Source organism: Rosa chinensis, chromosome 1 (assembly GCF_002994745.2).
Source record: "Rosa chinensis cultivar Old Blush chromosome 1, RchiOBHm-V2, whole genome shotgun sequence".
NCBI classification, from domain to species: domain Eukaryota; kingdom Viridiplantae; phylum Streptophyta; class Magnoliopsida; order Rosales; family Rosaceae; genus Rosa; species Rosa chinensis.
Genome location: NC_037088.1, coordinates 29,300,812 through 29,318,591, shown reverse-complemented (window position 1 = coordinate 29,318,591; position 17,780 = coordinate 29,300,812). Strand labels below are relative to the sequence as shown.

At 41.5% G+C, this 17,780-nt stretch overlaps 1 protein-coding gene and 1 long non-coding RNA gene across 2 annotated transcripts; both read right to left on the bottom strand.

The window, feature by feature from the left end:
- Positions 1 to 5,214: 5,214 nt before the first annotated feature.
- LOC121051924 lies at positions 5,215 to 5,767 on the bottom strand. Its single transcript, XR_005807473.1, has 3 exons — positions 5,657 to 5,767; positions 5,355 to 5,565; positions 5,215 to 5,264 (listed from the first exon to the last, which is right to left on the bottom strand). It is a non-coding gene; the product is annotated as an uncharacterized LOC121051924 (long non-coding RNA).
- A 574-nt stretch (positions 5,768 to 6,341) lies between these two features.
- On the bottom strand, positions 6,342 to 8,617 carry LOC121049214. Its single transcript, XM_040505873.1, has 2 exons — positions 8,179 to 8,617; positions 6,342 to 6,427 (listed from the first exon to the last, which is right to left on the bottom strand). Exons 1-2 carry the CDS (start codon positions 8,615 to 8,617, stop codon positions 6,342 to 6,344), a joined length of 525 nt encoding a protein of 174 aa, XP_040361807.1.
- Between the last annotated feature and the right edge of the window lie 9,163 nt (positions 8,618 to 17,780).

Genomic DNA, 17,780 nt, shown 5'->3' with positions numbered 1-17,780 from the left:
ACCAAATTCGTCCAAACACTATTCCTATTCCAAAAAAGCCATACCCTCCAGTGGGTCATTCATTCATTGGAATTCTTGAACTACGAATGGCTTGATCCCTCTCCAAAGGTACGTAGGCAACCCATTCAGACATGCGGGTGCAGCCACAAAAATAAACAAACACACACATCCCTACAATTGATTTCTTCATAATAGGAATCAAAGGGTGTTTCCTTGTAATAGGGATTGTAATTAAAAGACACATTCTGTCTTGAATGAGTCGAACCCGAACTAATTAAAACTCTATTCTTCTAATGAATACGACTGAAATTATGTTGGGTGACATTTACGCTCACTGTGTGCATATTTTTCCTCAACACACTCCCATGTTCCCATTATTTTGAAAACCCAAATTTAATTTTCTAGCTCGTTAATTAGTTGTTTAGTTTACTTTTCGGTTGCGTTTAATTTAGTTAATTCACAATTCAAAACTTCCTACAATTTTCGACTCATTTGTGCATATCCACCACTAGGCTCTTAGTTTTGATTAGGCTTTGGTGAAAACCAAAGTCGAGCATTGCTAAGGCTTGGTGCCTTAGAATAGCATTTTTATTTTATTTCCTTTTTTTTTCTTTTCCTTTGCTTAGTGACTCTAGTTCCGACCACCCAAGGATTGTGGGTTAGCCACTAATCCCCGTGGTACGATAATTTTGGGCACAATACTTCCCTATCTTTACAATGATACGTACGCTTGCGTAAATGTGTATCAAGTCAATAGCAGCCAACCTTGTCTTGACACTTTCCTGCACATTATTACAAAAAACAACGCTACTTTTCTGAAAGTTTATCTGTTGGCCCAACGCCTTGGCATAAGTATTAAGAATCTCTCTAATCTTAAAACATTCTGCATCAGTTGCTGCTCCAAACAAAAAGCTGTCATCCGCAAAAAATAAGTGATGCAAAGTGGGGGCTTGAGAGCACATTTTCAAACCTTTGATGCTATTATTGTTCACTGCCAGTGTGATTAAAGTGGAAAGCCCTTTAGCACAGAGTATGGTGATAGAGGATAACCTTATCTTATTCACCTTGTAGGAGCAATTTTTGTTGTGGGTACCCCATTAACTAGAATAGCATACCTCACTATGCCAGAAAAGCAATCAGACGACAGAGGATATCTGTCGTCTGATTAAAAAAATTTCTGTTGTCTAGTACGGTGCCGTCTCTTGGGGCATCAGACGACAGATTTCCTCTGTCGTCTTATTTATCAGACGACAGAAATTTTTTAGGTCTTCTGTTGTCTGATGAAATCGAGACATGAGGCTAGTGAATTCAAACGACAGATAAATGTGGTGTGATCTGAAAACAAATAACAGTTCCTTGTAATTTCTATGATCTAATGCTTATTCCAAAGACAGAAAAATGTGGTTTGAATGCTCCAAAGTAGATGATATGAAATCTTATCTGTTGTCTGAATGGACTTATAATAACATTTTAGTGTTGTTTTATTCACATTCCAATAACAGTTAACTGTCATTAGCATTCAATTTAGATTACATTTATCTATCGTCTTTAGTAGCCTACAATAACATTTATATGTTGTTTGAGTGCACAAGTAACAACATATTTTTTCTTGTTTCTGTTGTTCTTAGATATGTCCAACAACATATTTGGATTTCACTTTGTTGTTGCTTTTTATTTTAGATGACAATTTTCTGTTGTTTGAGTACACAAGTAACAACATATTTTTCCTTGTTTCTGTTGTTCTTCGATATGTCCAACAACATATTTGAATTTTATTTTGTTGTTGCTTTTTATTTCAGATGACAATTTTCTGTTGTTTGAATGCACAAGTAACAACATATTTTTCCTTATTTCTGTTGTTCTTAGATATGTCCAACAACATATTTGGATTTCATTTTGTTGTTGCTTTCTAATTCATATGACATATTTGTATTCTCATTGTGCCACAATTATGTAAATCTGGAAACTACCCAATGCATTCATCAAATATGGAATCCATTCATAAAAATACCAATATTTGATTAATCTGTTACTGCAGCTATACATACATCCATAATGGAGCTAAACTTAGTAAACATATATAAGTTCAATAACCTAAATATAGCAGTTGGCATGATCAACAAATGGAACCCAAAAAACATTGATATCTCATATTATTGATCATGTTTGGTGAAGGCAAATTTATGTGGTGCATCAGTCTCTTCAACAGTTGGTTTCGACACCGTTTTTTCGCCTCTTTTCATTTGCAGTGCCTTCATCCTTAGTGTTATTGCTTTAGCTTTGGCTGTGTTGTTAGACTAGGGAGAAAGAAACAGATCTGATCAATAGTCAGCAATATGTATATCACACAATTAAGTAAAGGAACCAAATGTCAAAAACTTAACAGCCACATCAACTCACCAAGTAAACAAATATTAGAACAATTCTAGCATTAACGCAATGTTCAGTTCTAGCAAAAATTTCACAGAAAAAAAAAGACCAAAAAACTACATGTTCATTTTGTCACCTGGGGTCAGGTCAAGGCAGAATAGAGAGGGGTTTTTTTTCCAAGGCGTTGACGTCAATTGGGTTCATATCCATGCATTGTGTCACTTTAACTAGTTTTCAAAATTACAGAAATGGGGAGTTAACTAAATCTTTCAGAGCCGGTACAGGGACAGACCACGTGACCATATATCACCTTATATGTTTGTCATTTGTATAGAAGATCTGTCTCACCTAATTACTTCTGCAGAGGAGAGTAGTCAATAGAAGCTAGACCAATGACCCTTACAAAAGACAGAACAATCAGAGAAAACTAAAGTTAAAAGGCATACAATCCACTCCAACCACTACAGAAGATCAATGCAAGGCAAAAGCTTGCATCCAATATGAATAAACTTGATACAAGGCATATAAACAATGACAACATTCAAATTCAGCTTATAGACATTTCACCAAGCAAGAACCACACATTAGATACACATTCCAAGAAATTTTGATACCTTATAAAAGTTCATAGATTGACTCATTAGTCCCAAAAATCATGTACATTCACATCTCTAACCAAACTGATCAAAACTCGATCAATAAAATTCGGGTTTGCGAAAAAGCTAAAAGGAGCTAGAGGTCATGTACCTGCTCTTCTGCTTGTTCTTGAGTAGTAGTGTCATCAATGTCACCAACACCATCACCAACAACAAAATTAGTAAACTCCCTCTGCTAAACCGATATTCTTACTCTCAAATAGAACTAAAGTACATGTATTCCAAAGATTTAAATCAGCATATTAATGGAAACTAGCATATGTGAGCCAAACTACAGGAAAGCTAGAATATTAAATAATAAGGTCTATGTGAGAGATGCAAGCCAACAATGTCACAGAATTGTTGAATCTAATACAAGGGCATGAGCAAATGGGGAAAAAAATCTCATTTCATGAATCATGTCAGGGCATGGTTTTTTTCTAAACGAGGAAAGGGAGCCTGTGTAATTATTCTCACAAGGTGTTGGTTGCAGCTTGCCCATGACTACTGTCAAGTTCAATTGATACTATTTAAAGTAGAAAACAACAAAAAATAACTATATTAACTCTAGACTGCCCCATAACGCACAAGAATTTAAGAACATGGAAAGAAAAAAAAAATACATTGGAAATATAAAACTATCGAGTATGTCGGTCGCAAAGTTCTCCCTCATAGTATATATCAAAAACAAAGTTATTCTGTCTCATTGGATTCCTTACACAAATTGATTAGCAGCTTATTTCCATGTATGATTCATACAACCAGATGGAGCAGAAAAGCTTAAGATGATAGAACTCATATAATTAGGCCACAAATTCCACAAAAGCAAACCCACACAAAATTGAAAACAGATTAAAATGCTCTTAAATTACTGCATCATTAACATGATTTCTGTTTCTAGTTGCAGGGAAGGCCATTTCAAAATATTTTGGGTTGATTTTTCAAAACACAAAACATTTGTTGCACTCATTAACTAAGAAAATGTTCAACAGCCCATCAAAAACCAAGTGGAGTAAGAATTCAGCACCCACAAAAGTAGCACCACTTAAGAAAACTTTAAGTTAGATAACAAGGTAAGCCATGACCTAGATAAATCTAGTATATGCTATTTTCTTGTACTGTTAAACCCTGCTAAGTTTAATACTCACCTCTGACTGGTTTTGCATAGAAGCAAGCAAGTCTCTTACTGAAGGATCATTTGGGTCAACCCCTGGAAGCTGTAGAAACATTAAAAATAATATGTTATTGAAGGCTAGAGTTATGCAGAATTTTTTTTATGGGAATGAGGGAAAAAATGGAGGATGCAACAGATATACCGAGGCAAGGATAGAAGACACAAAAGACTGATCAGCCAATAATTTACTCATATCTTTATTACTAGCAGAATCTTTTTCACCTTCCTGCACAGACATTTGAAGAGCTGCAAAAACCAAATATAAAAAAGGAGACCGACTGCATACTAAGGAAACAGTAACTGATATGGGTAATTTAAAATAATTGACTAGGGAGAATTCTAACTAAATCTGCAAACAAATGGAATCATCCATAACATGTGGCTCACAGGCAAATGGTAAGGCATGATTCATCGTGAGTAACCACCTGGACATGCTCACCGATGGCCACGGCTTTGAAGCTTCAACAATGGACTTAATCTTAATCCCACTCCCACCTTCTCCATCTCCAGTGAAGATAGGTGTACTGCAAGAAGAGAATAGAAATTTTTAATTCAAGCAAAGAAATTCCCAGGTCATTAAATCCCCATGAATACTAGTCTCACATATTAGGCTCTGAACTTCAAATATGACATAACCCCCTAGGTTAACAATCTTGTTTTTGGTTTATGCAAATCCCAACTTTTGAACCAATTTAGCCATTACTAAGAGGTGATGCAGCACTCACATGAGAGTTAGGATTGGAACAATCGAAGACATGATTGTTATTCTAAGGAGTATCACATTTACAGTTCAAGATGTTAGACCAGACAACTTAAAATCCGGCACTATTATCCCAATCACATATTCAGGCATCAAAACAGAAAATGAGGAAACACATGAACACTGACCTTATGAGTACATCAGAAAGAGCACTTGGACCAGCCGAAACATGAACAATGTGGCTGGTGTCATTATTGTTCACAGCAGCAAGAAGTGCTTCTAGCTTCTCTAACTTTTCTTCATCTTCTTCACCAAAATTAATGATATCAAGGGCTACACTACTCTTCCAATCATCTCCAAAGTCTTCTTTTCATGTTTAACAGCACTGACAGCAACACATAAGTCAAAATGGGTAAGTATACAAGAACTGGCAAAAAATAAGGTGAAATCACAAGCATAACTTGGTATAACTAACCTTCCAGCAAAGACTATAATCCTTTGTTGCTGCTTCTTATTCTGGCGATGTTTGAGGGCCAATTGAGCCACCTGAATGCCAGCAGCCAGGTTCATCTCACCACCTATTTGTAAAGAGGAAGGGTAAAATACCTCTCCACCATCATCAAGAACAAAAAACTCGCCATGTTCAAAGGGAGACATGGTACCAGCAGCTGTATTCAACTAGAAACCTGCAGATTATTGGCAAATAGAGTAAGGAATAAATAACTGAAAATTTCAAATATTAATACTAGATCATATCAACCAATTTGTATGGACTACCTTGATTTGCAGAGCCTAGCTGACTGCCACCAATGCTCTTCTACAACAGTGGGATCAACTGATAATCCACAATCTTATAAAAAAAAATGATTATCAACAATGAAGCTATTGGAAAAGTTGAGGATATGTACTTGAGATCTCAATATATAGGTCTTTAGATTGAGGATAGTTCAATACTTCCAAATGTTTTTTAAAATTCCAGAGGAACCAAGAAAATGGGCTATTAAAATACAATCACGACATACAGAACCTATTATTACCAACTCTCCTCCTCTCTTACATTCTCTGCCAATGATAAAACCCAACCCATATAGATTGAGACACAAATTGAAGACGAAGAGCAAAAATAAATCCAAGCATAAAACCAATTACCCACAAATCAATTGCACCAGAGGAGCTGATGTTGCCAAGAGTCCTTAGATGTGGGTAAAACAGAGGTTGTCCAATTCTGAGCCAGCGGGTAATCAGAGGAACACAGCTTTCTTCACCTCTCTTGAAGCGAAAAAATATAATCAGAGTTGTAGATGCTAACTAACAACACCACTTTTTTCGCTCTCTCTCTCTCTCTCTCTCTCGATCTCCACCTCTCTCCACCTCTCTGTAGAGTGTTTCAAATAGGCATGCTTACGAGTTTGTGGAATGAAAACCAAACAAGCATAAATTAAACCATATACTAAACATGAATCTAAGGCAAGAGATTAGCCCCAGATTCAGCTAATAGAGCAACGATATGAAACCCCAAAATGTAGAAAGAGGGAGAATATGTAGTACCTGAGAGAGTGCAGAAGTGAAATTAGTATACAAAACCTGCAATTTCAGGAGAAATTGAACTTTTCAAATAGGAACCCATGCCTCTTCTTTGTTTCTCACCCTTGTTGTATATGCAGAGCTGATGTGCCTTCCAATTTCAAATCCGAACCCATCTTCTTTGTTTCTCACTCTCCAAAATGAAGTTCTATCCATCAAATATAGCTTAGATAGAGCGGAGAATCTGGAGAAGAAAGAAATACCAGATTTGTGATGTATTATATTGATATGATGAGATCTAGCTTATAATTGATCTTACCCAGAGACAGGATGCATGTATTTGTGACTTTGGTACTCTGAATACCCAAACACCACACTAGCTTCTCATAGATATGAAACGGAAGAGAAGTAGGTTGAGAGCGGAAGAGAGGCCGACCCAAAGAGAAATTTACAAGGGAATTTTATCAAACCCCAAATCAATTTTCAGAAAAATCATATATCGAACATTAAAGTTGAACCCAATCGAAACCGTAAACTAAATGAAGTAAAATGCTTACCAATAACGCAATCGAAAACAGAATAGTGAAGCTTCCTCTCTCTTGAGTGGTTGCTGGACAGCTCCATTAAGACACAAATGCAAACAACAAGGATTTTTTAGGGTTGAAGGCGAAACTAAGAAGGGTGGCTTAGGTTTTGGTAAGGATTCTCATATTTGAGAGATGGTCGAGTTTTAGGTTTATATCAACCTCTCAAATCAGCCGAGTTTTCTTACTGGAGCTTCGAGTTTTTGGTTGCTAAGAGATTGATTGGATGGGGTTTTAGACAGAGCTAATGTTTGGGAAATACACGAAGTGTTTCGCGTGTATTCTGTAGTTATTCCAAAAAAGACTTAAGGAAAAGTCATCTCATTCAGACAACACAATTTCTTAACAATGTTGTCTGAATATCACCCTCATTGACTTCTCAGCTAGGGTTTGAGACTTTTGAGAGGGAAATGACTTGAGTAAGTTGGAGGGAATTCCAAAATTTTTGCTAGGGTTAGATATGAAATATTTCCATCTTTTCAGACGACACATAAATGTCGTCTGAATCTGACAATATCTTCAAAATGAAACAAGCATGGTTTCTCATTGTATTCAGATAACACATTTAATTTATGTGTCGTCTGAGTTTAGTCTGAAACACTCAGACGACAGAAAATGACAATTCTGTCGTCTGAACTCTGTTGTCTGATAGCTTTTTTGGCATAGTGCCTAACTGAGATGATACAGCTCATAATCATATCAATCCATTTAGATGCAAAACCCAGCTTTGTTTTTTTTTTTTTTGACTTTGTCAAGGGGAACCCAAAGGCTTCCCACTCAAGCCGATCATAGGCCTTGCTAATATCAAGTTTCAGAGAAAAGAAAGCCTCCTCTTGGTGTCTCAATTGATGCATGAAGTGAGTTGCCTCTATAGCTACAAGTGTGTTATCAAATATAAGTCTACCTGGCACATACGCACTCTGTAATGGGGAGATAATATCAGGCAACTACCTTTTCAACCTGTTTGCTATTACTTTGGAACAAATCCTGTAAATGACATTGCAGAGAGCTATAGGTCGAAAGTGAGAAGCATCAGTGGGATTTTGCACTTTTGGAATGAGAAATAAATGTGTAAAATTAGATTCTTCCCATGCTTCACCCTTCTCCAAAAACTTCCTTATAGCAACACATAGATCCAATCCCACAATATGCCAGTATTTTTGAAAAAAAAAAAAAAAAAAGGTGACATACCATCTGATCCCGGGCTTTTGGAGGGATGCATCTGAAACAGGGTTGCCTTGATTTCCTCATCAAAGTATGGTTGCAGTAGATCCGCATTCATCTCACTTGTGACCCTCATTGAAGTAGCACTAATTATTTCTAAAATGGCCTCATCACCTGTTCCCTTCGTAGTGAACAGTTTCTGATAGTAGTCCATGAGAACCCCCTTGATTATTACGGGTTCAGATTGCCATTCTCCGGCCTCATTTGTTAAACTCTTAATGGTGTTTTTGCTGCGCCTATTTGAAGCTTTTCGATGAAAGTAGGCGGAGTTACGGTCTCCATCCTTCAACCACATTGTTTTAGCAGGCTGCCTCCAGTATTTCTCCTGCTGCGTTAACAATTGGCTATGCTTCACATGAAGTAGCCGCTGCTCTTCAAACTGCATGGGAGAGAAAGGTTGCTTCATAATATCGTTTAGTTTTTCTTGCACTATACGTAACTCCCTTTTCTACTTCTCAAATTCAGTACTATGCTAATGAAGCAATTGGGTCCCCGTACTTTGAATCTTCTGGCCTAGTTGTTGAAGGGCATTCCCAGTAAGCGGTTGAGCCCAATTACGTTGTATGATGGTTGTGCATTGATCCTCCCCATGCCACATTTCTTCAAAACAAAATCGTTTTGGAGCTTTGTGAAATCTGCGACTATCTTCTTTGACCTCTACCAAAAGGGGACAATGGTCTGATTCAGAAGTGTTCAAAGTAACAACTCTGCTAAAGGGAAATCTATCCCTCCATTGGACTGTCTGAAAAGCCCGGTCAAGCCTTTCCTTTGTGTACTTGTTTGACCAGGTATATCTTGTCACGCCCCTGATTTTTAACACAAATAAAAATTGATATATAATCCCATAATTATACAAGCGTGATCGTTCAGCCACCAATACAAAATACCTGGAAACTTTTTCCCTTTATACCAAGTACATACTGATGCCCTAAACCCTCAAAATCAATATACACTCGCTCCACAGAGTTATATCTTACACAAGCTTACAAATTAAATTGTCAACAACAAAATAAAATGTAAATGCTCCTCAGAGCTCACTACAACAGAAGTCTTTATAACGGTAAAGTCACATAAATGGCTTCCTACAATAATGCTACCAGCACGCCACCTCAGGTTCAGCCACGATTATCCTGACCTGCAGAAATAACCCCTACACCGTTTGAATAGTGCACGGGGTTGCCACACAACAAACCCGATAAGCTTTTGCAAGCCCGTATGAATAACTCAAAACCACACATGCACAACTCGGCCAATGAGGAAACCCATCAACTCATAAAAAGGAAAACACACCCTGTTTTCCCAAAACATTACATTCTTTTCCCAAAGAAACAAATACAAGTCACCCCGTGACAAAATCATATTAATTGAAACTCTGACAATTAAATATGATACACAAGTCCTCCCCAGACATTTAGAAGAAAGCATCCCTTGAACTCCCTTTTAAAAACACGTACTCATGAGCATCAGATAGCCCACCCTTGATGTACCAATAACAAATCAGTCCAACCTGGACAAAACAACACATCGGTCCATCCTGGACAAACAACACATCAGTCCAACTTGGACACACAACACTTAAATGCAACCTAGACACCCAACACATCAACACACACCTCAATCATATCTATCGTTAACCTAACAAATAGAATATGATCCACAAGTTGTTAACGTTTGGATCCGTTGGGGATCTAATTAACGTAAAGAATGAGAGAGAGAGAGAGTGACACGAGATGTATAGTGGTTCACCTCCCGCCTTAGCGGGAGACTACGTCCACTTGAAAGCTTATACTAGTGTGTCGAGCCTTGCGGCCTAACAAGATTACATGAGTGTAATGGAGTTGGATGGAATGAATGAATGGTGTTTAAGTGGGAGGAGAGTTCCTTTTATAGGTGAAGGAATGCTCTTCCTTTACATGGTTTTCGATGTGGGACAAGCAACCACACAATTCTAGCTAGTCCAAGAAGCATGTAGAAAGCCATGTTGTGGAGGCATCTTGGCAAGGGCGGGAACGTGGCTTCCCGGCGACGGATTTGCGACTTCCGGATACCGTAGCATAGCTTGAACATAGGGCTACAAGATGCATGTCTCGGTTGGGCCTCATCATGGCTTGTGGGTGTCCCAAAGAGGGTGTTACTTATGCTTGGTGAGATAGCAAACTAGCCTTGCTAGTAGAGGTATCTACAAGTCCCCGAAGTCCCCAAGTAAGAGGAGCTTCTTGGTTGGGGAGTTATAACCACGAAGTCATCAAGCATAAGTAACCGGGCGGCACGGAGCCCCTACAAGTCCCCGAACTCCGTAAGCAAGAAGGGACTCGTTTACCTGCACAACAAAGACAAAAAACAGGTATATGTAGAATGCTCGTTGCATTGGGCAACAAATGTGAGTTGCAATGATATGCGTTTGGCATATATGAACGTATGGGGTGCATGATACATGTTGATGTATACATGCGAATGGCGCCGAGTACGATCGATTATGACGTACAAACTGGAGAGCGCGTATGGTCGTGTGAGCATATGGATTGCATATGATAAATGTAAGTTGTATGAGGGCTGCGAAGGTAAGCGTTTGTAATTCGTGAATGATGAATACGCGAACGCTTGTGTTTGCTTGGTTGTCGCTTGTATTAATGGAACGCGAAAAGAATTCAATTTTTCGTAAGTGACAAATGGTAGAAGAATTCAATGTTCCATTAACGTGTGGTGTGTCGAGTAGACATGAGTGTAAAGCTCGAGGACTGCCGGGAAGGCATGAGCGGAAAGTTTGTGAGCGGGAAACTTGGGGTTGCCGGGAAGGCATGAGCGGGAAGCTCGTGGGTTGTCGGGAAGGCATGAGCGGAAAGCTCGTGGGTTGCCGGGAAGGCATGAGCGGAAAGCTCGTGGGTTGCCGGGAAGGCGTGAGCGGGAAGCTCGTGGGTTGCCGGGAAGGCGTGAGCGGGAAGCTCAATGGTTGCCGGGAAGGCGTGCGCGGGAAGCTCGTGGGTTGCCGGGAAGGCGTGAGCGGGAAGCTCAATGGTTGCCGGGAAGGCGTGAGCGGGAAGCTCGTGGGTTGCCGGGAAGGCATGAGCGGGAAGCTCCAGGGTTGCCGGGAAGGCATGAGCGGGAAGCTCCAGGGTTGCCGGGAAGGCATGAGCGGAAGCTCAATGGTTGCCGGGAAGGCGTGAGCGGAAGCTCAATGGTTGCCAGGAAGGCGTAAGCGGGAAGCTCGTGGGTTGCCGGGAAGGCATGAGCGGGAAGCTCGAGGGTTGCCGGGAAGGCATGAGCGGAAGCTCAATGGTTGCCGGGAAGGCGTGAGCGGAAGCTCAATGGTTGCCGGGAAGGCGTGAGCGGAAAGCTCGTGGGTTGTCGGGAAGGCATGAGCGGGAAGCTCGAGGGTTGCCGGGAAGGCATGAGCGGAAGCTCAATGGTTGCCGGGAAGGCGTGAGCGGAAGCTCAATGGTTGCCGGGAAGGCGTAAGCGGGAAGCTCGTGGGTTGCCGGGAAGGCATGAGCGGGAAGCTCGAGGGTTGCCGCGAAGGTGTGAACGGTAAGCTCGCGAGCGGAAAGCTCAGCGGTGCCGGGAATGCACGAGGGCGAAAGTCGACGGTGCCGCTGAGGCACGAGCGCGAGAGCTCGAGGATGCCGCTGAGCCGAGAGCATGACATCTCGGCGATACCGCTGCTGCGAGAGCGTGAGAGCTCGTGGATGCCGCTGAGGCTTTAACGGGTAGCTTGAAGGTGATGCCCTGAGGCATGAGCGTGACCGTTGCTAATTATGCTGGGCTGTATGTACAAGTCCCCGAAGTCCCCAGTCAAGGAGGGTGTGCTCGCGGGTTGATACCAAAGCGTAGCTTTGTGCCGTATATCAAGCATAATTAGTGCGAGTGCGTCGTCCATCTAGAATTGGTTGGAGCGAACGCTTTTGCCCTTTCGGGTGGGCCCCTGCTAGGCCCTGCGAGGAGTCCCCCACTCCTGGCTATAGACCTCCGGATGGTCGGAAAATTGTTTGATGAGGGGAGCTGCGTGGAGCAGAGGGTGTTGGGTAGCGAGCCCAATCTTAGATACCCAAGCGTCGGGGTTAACTGCCGGATCAATGGCTGCCGTAGGCTGTGTTAACTGGGCCCTTGCTGTTTTCTCGAAGGAGAAAAGCTTGACTGCAATGCCGCGTAGCGGTCATTGTCATTATGAGGCGTTGCCTTACCGCTTGGCGGTGACCATAGACTCATAAAGTGTGTACTTGTATGAAACATGGCAAACAAATAGAGCAAGTAATAAAATTTTGTTTGAGTGTCCCACATTTATTTAATTTTGCAATTAAATAGAAGCATGTCATGTGCAGCATGTACTTGTAGTGTGGATGGTAATAACATTTTGTATTTTTGTAGGCATGCTTAGAGATCGTTTTGAGATCGATATAAGAAGCATGGCATAGCTAGCATGGCATGCCACATACACCGCAAGGCAGCAACTAAATGAACATATAGGCTTGTGTACTAGTGTGGGTTCTTGTGTGTACTACACACACAGAAGATATAGATAGCAGATATGTTCAAGTGGCGTCAATAATTATAACATGCCCTTATAATAATTATATCAATAATTATATCATGCATGATAAATGGAACATGGCTGTCCCTATACGTTGCCATGATAATTGGCAAGATATACCCTTATGTTGAAAGTGTTCAGTATAATTAACATGCATGATAATGTTAATGGATAATGTTGATGGGCGGGCACGTGGCTGATCAACAAACATGCATGAGAGGAGATTCTTTATACATGGCCAATTATCCGTTGATATATGCTGTAGGCATGATAATGAACATATATAAAATCGTGATGCATGTGGCAAGCAACTGAGTAGGTGAGTAGGAGTAAGTTCATGCATATAGGCAGACAAGTGCCCATGCTGTTTAGTGCGTGGCACTTCGTTTGTGGAGTGTAATGAGTTGAAAAAGTGAGGTATGGCAGAGCATGCTTAGCAGAATAGCAGGTCATGTGCGCATGTATATAAACGTGTGGTTGATATAATCCGTGGCACGTGAATAAGTAGATAAGAGAACTTATCTGTGTGTGGCTCAAAGGCACTCGATGTTTGAAGGAACTGCATCACTGAGAGCTGCGTTGTATCCCAGTTTTTGAGTGGGTCGACGACCACCAATTATGCTCAGGTTGAGTACCGAACTGGAACAGCGGCAGGACCTTGTACACCGGCAGAATGGTGCAGAGTGGAGACTCATTGAAGAGAGCCATGGGTGCTTAGCCCGGCGGTTGCCTGTTGGCAGAGGACTGTCCAACGGTTGCCGGTTGGAGGCGGTAACGGAGCTTTGGCCAAAGGAGCTTTAGCCAGCGGAGTTGTCCAGCGGTTAAGCAGAGCTGCTGTAATGTGTGATGTCCAGCGGAGTTGTTCCAGGTGTTTTGGAACTCAACGGGCTTGGCGTTCAGCGGAGGTGAAGTCCGGCGGAGCGGAGCTCAGCGGAGGTTTTGAGTTCGGCGGAGCTTTTCTTGGGCAGATGGTGCTTGCTCCTATTGTTCAGCGGAACTTGCCGGCGAAGCGGAGGTTGCTTTGCCGCTGATGGCAGCTGGCGTTTCTGCTGAGGGAAGCTAGCAGAAGACATGGCCGGCGCTGGGCTGGCGGGGATTGGCCGCTGGGCTCAACGGAGGTCGAAGTTCGGCGGAAGAAGCTCGTCCAGCTGAGGAGAACTTGTCCAGCTAAGAAGTCCGGCGGAGGAAGAAGGCCGGTGGAACTCGGAGATTCAAATCGCAGCGGAGCGGAGCTCTTTCCCAGCGGAGGTTTTGCTCGACTGAAGAGCTCAGTTTGGCGGAGGTATTGCCGCTGGTTGTGGCTAGCTGACCTGGTGCTCAGCGGAGAGTTAGTCTGGGGTCAGCGGTGTATAGTCCGACGGAGCCTCTCCGGTGGTGAAGTTCAGCAGAGGCTGCCCGGTGGTGCAGTCTGCTGGCGGTGCCAGTGAAGTTTTGGCTGTTCCTAGCGGAGCTTTGGCCGCTGAAGAAGTGTGGCGGAAGATTTTCCGTCGGAGGTTGGCTAGCGATGGCAGCTTTGGTCGGCGGAGCCTTGGCCAGCGGAGAGGCTTGGCGGAGCGGAGCTTTACTGGCGGTTGTGGCTGGCGGAACTGTGTCTAGCTGAGGCTAGCGGAGCTCTGGGCTGGAGACCTGCACGGATAGCTAGGGCTGGTTGATCAACTGAGATGACCTCAAGTTTGGTTTGATCAAATGAAGTGCAGCGGCCGCCGAAGTGCGGGCAGTGAGGGAGGTGAACACCAGAGTGGTGATCAACGACGAAGCAGGGTGATTTGAACACCGATTCTAGGAGGAAGTTTGCCGGTGCCGCTGAAGAAGCTTAGCGGAGGAATTTTGCCGCTGATGAAGCTTAGCGAATGCTTGGTTGTTGGATGTAATCGAAGAAGGCTGGGTACCAAGAGCAATTTCTTGGGTGTCCCGAGTAAAGTAAATTTTTTTTTGTGGTTCAGCGTTGACCAAGTGAATAGTTCAGCGTTGACCAAAAGTTGATCAAGCCTTGATGGGCGTTGACTTGCCCCGCCGGGCGTTGACCAGCCATGTTGGGCGTTGACTTTCCCAGCCGGGCGTTGACCAGCCCCAATTTGATGTTGAATGAGCGTCGATTCGACATTTTTGGGTCAAAGTTCGTGGTAGGTGACGAAGCCTTTGTGTTGGCTTCCCACAGACGGCGCCAATGTTAACGTTTGGATCCGTTGGGGATCTAATGAACGTAAAGAATGAGAGAGAGAGAGAGTGACAGGAGATGTATAGTGGTTCACCTCCCGCCTTAGCGGGAGACTACGTCCACTTGAAAGCTTATACTAGTGTGTCGAGCCTTGCGGCCTAACAAGATTACATGAGTGTAATGGAGTTGGATGGAATGAATGAATGGTGTTTAAGTGGGAGGAGAGTTCCTTTTATAGGTGAAGGAATGCTCTTCCTTTACATGGTTTTCGATGTGGGACAAGCAACCACACAATTCTAGCTAGTCCAAGAAGCATGTAGAAAGCCATGTTGTGGAGGCATCTTGGCAAGGGCGGGAACGTGGCTTCCCGGCGACGGATTTGCGACTTCCGGATACCGTAGCATAGCTTGAACATTGATACGTGCAAAAGCATTCGCCAATTTAAACCTTGAAAATGTCGAGCGTTAGTATAGAGTAAGCAGGGATCGTTCTAAACCGGGGATTGAGGGTGCTAACATGTGAGACAAAATTAAATAAAAGAATATACACATTTACGAAATCAAAGATATAATATACAAGTTTCACACGAAATTAAAAACATATACAAGTTAAGTTAGAATTAAATTAGAAATCCATATACAACACAAATACAAACAACAAATCCTAGTTAAACTCTAACTACACAAATTCATGTATAACACAAACACATATTACTATTCACGAAAACACTATTCACGGAATTAAAATATATTTTCAGATTATTTACTTAATTATTTACGATTTACATGCATACTAAAAACCTAAATCGATTTTATTTATTTACAAATATACAAGAACACAAAACATAAAAGAAGGGGGGTTTTAAAGATCAAAATATAAATTTTCAGAAAACAAATAAAAATAAAACGTTTTCTATACAAAGGTGGGAAAATAAGAACTTTTGAAGAACAATTTTTCAAGAACTAATCAAGAACAACATATTCATGCATCCCTTAATCTTGTTAATTACCATGGAACATCATCAACCAAGAAACAAAGATCAACGCAACCAATGTCCCTTATTTTACTTCCCTTTACTTAGTCAATTAAGCAATGCACTTAATCCAACATATTTCAAACGCAGGTATCACACAATCAACGCAACTCATGATCTCATGCATTCGAATCTTTAAGAACAAGTGAAAGTTTGGTCAATGAACATGCAAATTCAAGTACTCAACGCAAGTCAATTCATCACATGCATAATCTGATTTCGACCTTTGTCCAAAGCCTTTACTACTTAAGTGAATTAGGGTTACAACGCATAAACCTAATTACTAGCTCCAATTACATGCAATCACTCTAAGTTTCGAACCAAAGAACAAGAACATGCAAAAGTTTTCCATAAAACAAAATCAGATCATCATTCCATGAAATCGGCAATTAACAAGAATCAAACATACATAAACACATCAGACATTGAAAAGACTATCCAAATCGCATCCAAAAATCAGAAAACTAACTCATGGGTTCGTTTTACACAAAGAAAAACAAAAACAGAATTTCTATCTAACAAGTTACAAAACCGAGAAGAAAACATGATGAAGATGGTAAGAACAACCCTTAGACATGTCCCAAGGTCCAACGCAGATCCAAGGCGGCGGCACAAAGTGAAGATCACGGCAAGGATGAAGGATGGCACGGCTAGGAACTTGCAAGATGCGAAAACCTGAAACTCAAGAGCAAACCGGTGAGAAACGAAATTGTGGAGAATAAAGTGTTCCCCCTTGAACGTCTAATACACAAGGTATATATAGGAGAACGTCTCAAGGCACTCCCAATTCGTTTCTACTTGGTTTCTCTTAGTTCATGTTGATTTAGGACTCCTTTGGCACAAAACAGATTTCCGACAGGATTGACCTCAGTCCACTAAAACGACTATAAATTCCTATAGAAAATAGCATTGATGAGCTGTAAAAATATCTGGAAACTAGACATCTGCAGCTTTCCAACCATATAAAGATCATAATTTGCTGAGCTCTGAGCGATTTATGACACTCCGTTGAAGTTGACTGATCTGCACAGGCAGTTTTCCGAATCTGTAATGGATTTGACTTTTAATGCACAAGTTGAGTCCAATTCAATTTTCCTTCACATCACATGCCTCTCACATGCCATCCACGCCTATTCTGAAGTAGAAACGTCAAGAACCTTCAAGAATCCTCAAGAATCTCACGGCAATTCAATCCTTACTCAACAAGAAGTCCAAATTCCATATTGCTTTGTAATTCGAATCTCTTGTTGCTTCCTCCTCCATGTGCACGGCATATGACCTTCTTTGAGTCTTCTAGATACTTCATGAACGTTCCATAGCTCTCCTAGTATGAGTAGAACTCCATATGCAAGTAGGTTTCCTAGTTGAATACAAACTTCTTTTCTGCGATTCTTCTACACTCTTCCGGAACCTTCTTGAGTAATCCTTATCTAACAGGGACTCCTTGTCACACTAGGATTCCATATTTGAGTAGAATTGGGTTTCCCTGTCCAAGTAGAACTTCTAATTTCCGCGACTTAAGAGTTTGAATCCAAGTCAGCTTCTGATTCCTACTCCAACTAGGATTCCTTTTCCTAGTCAAACTGGGAGAACTTCCATTTCTTCATTTCTTCTCATTTCTGTGCCACTTGTGCCTTCCTTAGCCACTTTTGGACTTTGAGACTCCATTTACACCTGCAAAACACTAACTAAGTTAAATTGATCAGGATAAAGGAAATAACTTAGCAAAATATAGGGTTTAAACATTATAAACATCGCATTTTATGCTCCTATCAAATTCCCCCACACTTAGCTTTTGCTAGTCCCTTAGCAAAATCAACATGACAAATCAAAAAGACTAAGACACAAAAACA